Source organism: Hyla sarda, chromosome 4 (genome assembly GCF_029499605.1).
Source record: "Hyla sarda isolate aHylSar1 chromosome 4, aHylSar1.hap1, whole genome shotgun sequence".
Taxonomy (NCBI): domain Eukaryota; kingdom Metazoa; phylum Chordata; class Amphibia; order Anura; family Hylidae; genus Hyla; species Hyla sarda.
The window spans coordinates 398,441,159-398,449,958 of NC_079192.1; the positions used below are offsets into that span (position 1 = coordinate 398,441,159).

The 8,800-nt window shown below is 43.0% G+C and overlaps 1 protein-coding gene across 2 annotated transcripts in view; it reads left to right on the forward strand.

Annotated features, from left to right (window-relative positions):
- CRY1 (cryptochrome circadian regulator 1) overlaps positions 1-8,800 on the forward strand; it is a 54,559-nt gene that overhangs the window by 44,255 nt on the left and 1,504 nt on the right. The window contains exons 11-13 of one of the 2 annotated variants that reach the window (XM_056517284.1): positions 2,268-2,339; positions 4,532-4,600; positions 6,835-6,942. In XM_056517284.1, coding sequence (XP_056373259.1) covers positions 2,268-2,339; positions 4,532-4,600; positions 6,835-6,899 — 206 coding nt within the window. In that variant the 3' untranslated portion in view covers positions 6,900-6,942. The remainder of the gene's footprint in view (positions 1-2,267; positions 2,340-4,531; positions 4,601-6,834; positions 6,943-8,800) is intronic. The other variant, XM_056517285.1, reaches the window with a different exon arrangement.

Consider the following 8,800-nt stretch of genomic DNA (forward strand, 5'->3'; position numbering starts at 1 on the left):
TGAAGAAAGAGGTATTCTCCTCTTATAAAGTGGTGGTATATCGCTAAACTATGCCATCACTTTATCAGTGTTTCCCAACCAGTGTGCCTCCAGCTGTTGCAAAACTACAACTTCCAGCATGCCCGGACAGCCTTTGGCTGTCCGGGCATGCTGGAAGTTGTAGTTTTTACTAAGATGTTTTGACCTTGTTTGACCATGTTCTCAAAAAAAAAAAAAAAATTTTTTTAAATTAAAAAAAAGCAATGACACATCTATTATAGTTGTAGAGGTTGTTGTTGCATCCAAGTCCTTTGTCTCATACACCCAAATGACATCTTCCACTTAAGAGAATATATCAGTATTACAAATGTCAGTTTCCCGTCCAGGTTGCCTCCAAGTGATTCAAAACTACAACTCCCGGCATGCCCGTACAGCCAAAGGCTGCTTTCAGTTGTAGTTTTGCAACAGCTGGAGGCACACTGGTTACAAAACATTAAGTTAGGCAAAAGGTATAATCGCAGTTGGGCTGCATTCACACCACGTTTTTGCAATACAGTTCCCGGATCAGGTTTTTGATGAAAAACGGATTCCTCAAAACCGGACTAAACTGTATCAAAATGTGTGTACAATTTTTAACCCGTAAACGGTTTGAAAAATAATGTCGGTTGCATCTGACTTTTAAGAAAAACCTTATACGTTTTTAACTTTTCACTCTATTTTGAATAAAGTTTCACTTGTTTGATTGAAATTCCAAGAAAAAAAACTGCAAAGTCAAAAACTGGATGGAACCGTAAACACATCAGGTTTTTGATGAAAAACTGATTCCTCAAAACCGAACTAATCTGTATCAAAACGAATGTACAAATTTTAACCCGTATACGGTCTGAAAAATGATGTCCAGTTGCATCAGTTTTTTTTTTTCTTTTAAGTATACGTTTTTAACTTTTTTCATTCCATTCGGTGTGCACTGCGCATGTGCAAACTCAAAGACCATACAGTGGTCCCTCAAGTTACAATATTAATTGGTTTCAGGACGACCATTGTATGTTGAAACCATTGTATGTTGAGACCAGAACTCTTTGGAAACCTGGCAATTGGTTCTAAAGGCACCAAAATGTCATCCAAAAAAAGGAAAAAGAGAGAATTAAAGAAAAATAAGTAGATAATTAATATAGATAAAGCAAATCCTTACATATAAAAGTAATAAAGATCTGCTGGGAGCTGTAATCACTGTCTATGTCAGTGTTTCCCAAGCATGGAGCCCCCAGCTGTTGCAAAACTACAACTCCCAGCATGCCCACACAGCCAAAGGCTGTTTGGGCATGCTGGGAGTTGTAGTTTTGCAACAGCTGGGGGCACAATGCTTAGGAACACTGGTCTATGTAGAGGACAGGAGCTTCTTCGGGGTCCTGTACAGTACACGCAGTGTCCTAAAAAAAAAGTAACATGGAGTTGCCCTTACCTGGCGTCCAGAGGAGCAGCTAACCCTGGTACAGGTAAAGAGTACAGAACATGTAATACCTCCCTGTACTGTAGGAGACGCTACCAGACAGCAGTCAGTGCATACGCTTCAGTAATACAGGTAAAGAGTACAGAACATGTAATACCTCCCTGTACTGTAGGGGGCGCTACCAGACATCAGTCAGTGCATACGCTTCAGTAATAAAGGGGTTTTACCAGTAAAATGCCCATTCTGATTGGTTGGTTCTTCCAGCCATTGACACGTCTATCACAGATCTGGACTGTGTACATTGTATGTTGAGTCTGGTTTCAACTTACAATGGTCCAGAAAAGATCATTGTATGTTGAAACAATTGTATGTTGAGGCCATTGTAAGTTGAGGGATCACTGTATTGTGCAAACCGGATGGTACCGTACGCACATACGGTTCCCATTGACTCCCAAGGTAAAGGAACCGTATGCGGTTTCAATGCGGTTTTTCACCCAGACAAATAACCATGGTAGGCTACAATTTTGGGTACAGGAAAAAACGGGAAAAACCTTGCAAAAAGTACACAACCGGATGCATCATGTGGCATACGGTTTTCAATATGGTTCCATACGGTTTTCAAATTGAAATCGTATAGGGGAACTGTATTGGAAAAACGGGGTGTGAATGCAGCCTTATATAGACGAATCTTTCTTGGTACAATCTAATACTTTCCTATAGTTATTGATAGTTGGACTCTACACTATGGGAAGCTAATGCATAGTGCTGTGTTAACCTGCACAATGGCTGTACTGTTGTTTATATGATTTATTTAGTATATCCCTTTCTTTTATCACAGGGTCTCAAATGGGAACTGAGGGCAACAATAATAACCAAGGGGAGAGTCATCCTGGGAATGGAGGCATTCAAGGTAAGAGGGGATCTCCTATTGCTATAGTCAGTAGATAGATGTGTAGGTACAAGCAAATGAATGATGGCTGCCTTGTATATAAGTAGATACATGAACGTGCATGAGTAGGCGAGGAAGAGCTGGGACTAGAGATGAGCGAACTTACAGTAAATTCGATTAGTCACGAACTTCTCGGCTCGGCAGTTGATGACTTATCCTGCATACATTAGTTCAGCCTTCAGGTGCTCCGGTGGGCTGGAAAAGGTGGATACAGTTCTAGGAGACTCTTTCCTAGGAATGTATCCACCTTTTCCAGCCCACCGGAGCACCTGAAGGCTGAACTAATTGACGCAGGAAAAGTCCAACTGCCGAGCCGAGAAGTTCGTGAGGAATCGAATTTGCTGTAAGTTCGCTCATCTCTAGCTGGGACCATGAATACAGTGGAATCCAAACTGGGCCTGTTATGCTGCCCTTACATAGGCCTCTATATTCTCATGATTGATCCCCTGTAAAGGGGGTATCCAGAATTAGAAAAGCAGAGTTGTGTATTTTTTTTTTTTTTTTCTCTTCAAAAACGGCACCACTCCTGTCCTCAGGTTGTGTGTGGTATTGCAACTCAGTTCCATTGATTTTTTTTTTTTTTTTCCCCCCCCCTCTTTAAAGGAAAACTGTCACATGATCACTCCCACACTAACCACAGGTACTGACGGATAGTGCGGGGGACGCTGATTCATATGATCCCTACCGTACCCGGATCCATCCAGCCGTTCGCCCGCAATCTTAGTTTTTCTATATATGCAAATGTGATTGTAACTGGCACGGGCGGGGTTTTCAGGAGCCTAGTGGCACTGTGATGTCAGCACCGCCCGTCCGCATCGCCGCCCACTTATGAATATTCATAACCCCTCCCCCGGCTCTCCCTCTTCCCCCCCGCTCCTAACTGGTCTTCACTGTGCATGTGCCACTTCCTGACATGCGCAGTGAAGACCAGTTAGAAGCGGCGGGAATAGCCGGAGGGAGGGGGGGGATGAATATTGATAAGCGGGCGGCGTTGCGGACAGGCGGCACTGATGTCACAGTGCCACTAGGCTCCTGAAAACCCCGCCCGTGCCAGTTACAGCCACATTTGCATATATAGAAAAACTAAGATGGCGGGCGAACGGCCGGACGGATCAGAGCAAGGTAGGGATCATATGAATCAGCGTCCCCCGCACTATCCATCAGTACCTGTGGTTAGTGCGGGAGTGATCATGTGACAGTTTTCCTTTAACCACTTCAGGACAACATACCTACATGTACGTACTGGTGCACTGGCACTTAACACACCAGGGCATACATTTACGTCCTAAGCGGCAGTCTGATTATGAAGCGAGCGCAGGAGTTGCACTCGCTTCATAGACTGTAAGTGACTGCTGCTCCCAGCAGCCATGCACTTAGTCAGTGACAGAGAACGGCAATCTCACTGGTCTGTCATTAACCTCTTAAGTGCCAAGATCAATAGCAATCACCTCACAGAACTGACAGTAGGTTTACCTGCACTAAACCCAATTCTCAGGGTTATAATGTGGGTGAACCCGATTGAAATGAGAGATCGGTTATTTACTGGCATTGCTAATGTGTAATGGAGGCAGAACCCAGCATACCTAGCGTCCCTGCCTACGTGCCCAATGTAGTGGACACTAGTCACTGTCAGAGCGGAGTTTGCTAAAGCAGTTCTGCTATGCCACATGGCCCTCCCAGAGCCCATGTGATCAGGGGATCCTGTAGAGTGGCCTTTGGCTGAGTTGTAGTTTTGCAACAGCTGGAGACACACTGTTTGATAGACACTGCTGTAGAAGCACCGGCATTGTCTCCATTCACTACATATAGGTCATTGGATGCTATGTAGGCTAAAAAAAATGAGACTCTCATGCTGACTGACTGTGGGGCGGGAATTCGGTGACCTAATTTGGAGTATATAGGGTTAGAACTTTATTTGGCTATATTGTTGCATCTCTAGCACCACTTCATGTATGGGCCTGGACAAGGTCTGCTCCAGTTATACGTAGGAGGAGATGCTCCGGCATATGGGGTAGAACTTGTTCTATTGTATTCTGGATAGCAGGCGATCACGTGACCATTTTGTGAAGAACCATTGAAATTCCTCATTTATTCGGCTCCTTTTTATGGAGCACAAGTGTAATTAGAAATTAATTGAATGTCCTCTCTCCTAGGTTACTGGCAGGGGAGCAGTATCCTGCATTACAACCAGGGAGACAACCAGCAGTCCTACTTAATACAAGGTACTTACCTCTATATATAAAGGATTCTAGTGTTATACCAGTGTTTCCCAACCAGGGTCCCTCCAGCTGTTGCAAAACTACAACTCCCAGCATGCCCGGACAGCCGTTGGCTGTCCGGGCATGCTGGGAGTTGTAGTTTTGCAACATCTGGAGGTCTGCAGGATGGAGACCACTGGCGTACAGTATAGAGTTCCAGCGCCCGGCGGCCCCCAACAAAGAGTTTTGCAGCAGCTGGGGGCACCCTCATTATAAGCAGCATAGAACTGACTACAGAGAATACAATGACCTGTACATAATCCAGATGCAAACATGTTTCTCACCTACATCCAATTTCTCACATCATCATACCGGAGATCATAATACAGAATAGGGCACTGCTTTGGAAGAATAAAAAAAAAAAATTTTTTTTTTTTTTTTTTTTAAATCACATTTTGTGATAAATGCCCCCGGTCTCCCCGACCCAGCTCCTCTGTGCAGCAGACATACTGACTCATGGAATCGCTGTGACCCATTTGCTCCCTTTACTACAACTTGACCCTGTGCAGTGGGATAAAGTGGTAATGCGCGGATCTGTCAATCGTCTGTTACCATAGTTACAGATGTTAAGGTGCTGGCAACTAGGTGTTAAAGGGGTAGGTACTCCAGTGGAAAACCTTTTTTATTTTTATTTTTTGTTGTTAAATGAACAGGTGCCAGAAAGTTAAACAGATTTGTAAATTACTTCTTTAAAAAAAAAATACATTTTTAATCCTTCCAGTACTTATTAGCTGCTGAATGCTACAGAGGAAATTCTTTTCTTTTCGGAACACAGTGCTCTCTGCTGACATCTATGTCCATTTTAGGAACTGTCCAAAGCAGCATATGTTTGCTATGGGGATTTTCTCCTACTCTGGACAGTTCTTAAAATGGACAGAGATGTCCGCAGAGAGCACTGTGGTCATGATGTCAGCAGAGAGCTCTGTGTTCCAAAAAGAAAAGAATTTCCTCTGTAGTATTCAGCAGCTAATAAGTACTGGAAGGACTAAGATTTTTTAATAGAAGTAATTTAAAAATCTGAATTCAGGTAGAAAAACACAGACATGGTCGCACATCTACAATCTTGTATAATGATCTGATTGCTTCTCAGCATAATATCAAAAACTAACAGGTTGTTAGTATACATTTTTGATCAAAAAGTACAAGCCCACTCGCCGCGTCAAGGCCACCTATATAAGTAGTAGTTAGCTACACAAGGGCCATTTCTTTCCTGGCAGCCTCCCGGTCTGACTGGGAGAGCATGGTAAGTGAGCGATTACACCTTGTTCACACTGGTGTGGTGCTGTGCGGTGTCCGTGGCGCTGTCTGCGGGGGGGGTGCGACCCATTGACTGGTTTGAGTGGCATTGGGGCCGCTCTGCCAGTGGGTCGTTCCCCCCCCCCCCCCCCGTGGGCACTGGTGTCGCGGCGGTGGTGGTCGCCGCCCAGTGCTACGCCACTTTATGCTAGGGACATTAGGGACCCACTCTAAATAGGTGGCCTTGACGTGGCGAGTGGGCTTTGTACTTTTTGATCAAAACGTATATACTAACAACCTGTTAGTTTTTGATATTATGCTGAGAAGCAATCAGATCATTGTGCAAGATTGTAGATGTGCGACCATGTCTGTTTTCTACCCGAATTCACACTGTAATTTCCAAATCTGTTTAACTTTCTGGCACCAGTTGATTTAAAAAGAAAAACAAAAAACACCGGAGTACCCCTTTAAGTCCACATCAGTTGGTGCTTCTCCTCTTTCTCTGCATGATTTCTCCGCCTGCTAAATTTTTTTCAGTCCCAGAAAGTTATTCCAATAGATTTCGGCCAGTGATCTTGTAGTTTTCAGGATTTTACCAGCTACTTGTTGTACGGTCACTGTTGCAAAGTGTCAACGAGACCTAGATTTGCTTCTCTGTCTGTGGATATGCTAGGTATCTAGGTGTATCAAGGCTTGCTAGTGATGAGCATAGCATGACATAAGCATCCATGTCCCCAGACTTCCAATACAACCCTTTGGTCCTTATGGTCATAGGGTATTGGGGAATAGGAAGAGGAATGGACATAGCTTCAGGACTCTTTTAGAAGCTGCTGTTGTGGAAGCTGTGATGTAGCGGTAGCAAACTATACAAATATCATCCCATACATAATGATACATACAGTTGTGTAGATGAGCTAGGTCTTTGTGCCCATCTGTTATAGTAATGTCCTATCTACCCGCAGCAAAGAACAGTGTGAACTCTGGTGTCTTCTGGCAAACGTCCCAACCCAGAAGAGGAGACTCATAAAGTGTTGGACCTAAGGTCCAGCGGCAAAGCAGCCACTAACTTGGTGAGTGTCTGTCATGTGCTGGTATTTTGTATCAGCGCCAATTTTTAACCCCATCATTCCCTCTTGCGTTGCATGGGACTTGTCTGTTTACTAACTACGGGGTGTCTTTACTGTAATGGGTAGTAGTTTATGCAGTTTAAAGGGAAACTAAAGGATCCTTTCCTAAAAAAAAACTAAAGTAGGCACTGTCAGATACAAAAACTTTTGATATGTTGTAAAGCATGTATAACCAATAGGTTTTGCGATTGCTTTCATTGGAAAATTTTCAGTATTTCATGCTGAAAAAGCCAGTCAAACAACTGCCCCCCCCCCCCCCCCCTGCCTACTTGGACACATACTAGTCCTGCTGTGTCCATGAGTCATCACCTATGTCATGGACACACTTCCTTGATTGACAGCTGTGAGCGCAGGGAAAAATCCTCCCACTATCACCTTGTGTCCCGCTTCTGTCAGTGAGGACAAGCTGGGAGTTGTAGTTTTGCTAATGCTAGGGGAGGTGTGAGCAGACAGCATACTGAGGGAGGGGGCGGAGACCTGCACAGTGAGGCCACGCCCCCTCCCTTTGAGAGGAGTTCAGACTAGTGAGCTAAATTAAAAGTGTAATAAAAAAAAAAAGGTGCTAGACACATAACAATTAGATGTACATGGTCAGGATTAGGTACTGAGTGATATATAAAAAAAAGTTTTTTGTTGGATCTGACGGGTGCGCTTTAAGGTGACACAAAGTAGACAGGTAACCCAGAAAGTGGTGTCGCCTTGACATCACCTTACCATGTGTTCTGTTAGCGCCTATTGAGTCCTATGAGTCTCCTTTATAGCTATTTATAGGTGTCCTAGAAAACCAGTGAGGCAATATTCAGGAAAAGCCTCTGAATATTAATGTTCGTTACCTCCCAGGCATGAAGCCTGACTGACTGGGGTGGATTAAGAAGAGTGATAATTGACTTGCAGCATGTTATCACTCTGTCTTGTTTTAGATACAGCATAGTTGCTCTTTGCTCACTTTTACACTTTCCATTCACCCCTTCTCTTCTGTTGATATACACTTTCATACTGCCTGTATGAGTGCCTATGCTGCTGTAATCACATGACATTATTAAATTAAAAATAATTTTATATATATATATATATATATATATATATATATATATATATATATATATATATAAAATCAACTGGCTCCAGAAAGTTAAACAGATTTGTAAATTACTTCTATTAAAAAAATCTTAATCCTTTCAATAATTATCAGCTGCTGAAGTTGAGTTGTTCTTTTCTATCTGGCAACAGTGCTCTCTGCTGACATCTCTGCTTGTCTCGGGAACTGCACAGAGTAGAAGAGGTTTGCTATGGGGATTTGCTTCGAAACTGGGCGGGTCCCGAGACACCCGTGTCATCAGAGAGCACTTAGACAGAACAACTCAACTTCAGCAGCTCATAAGTACTGAAAGGATGAAGATTTTTTAATAGAAGTAATTTACAAATCTGTTTTAACTTTCTGGAGCCAGTTGATATAGATATATATAAGTTTTTTCCTAGATAACCCCCTTTAAATGTTGTCTCTACAGACATAAAAACAGCTTGTTATGACCTGTTTGAGGAAAATGTTAACACTGTCAATATGTATTTGACACTGACATTTTATATTTCTCTCTGTAAGCTCCTGCAGCTGACATCAACAGTAAAGGCAATAATTGAATGTCCTATACTGTATCATTAAAATTAATGGACTATGCAACCTGCAAGTAAATGACAGTGATAGAATACATAACATAGTTCTCCATACTGTCTGTCTTCAAGCGTTCCAGTCATTAAAAACATCAGATGTCAAAAGTTGTTGACCGCATTGGCTCTCACTCCT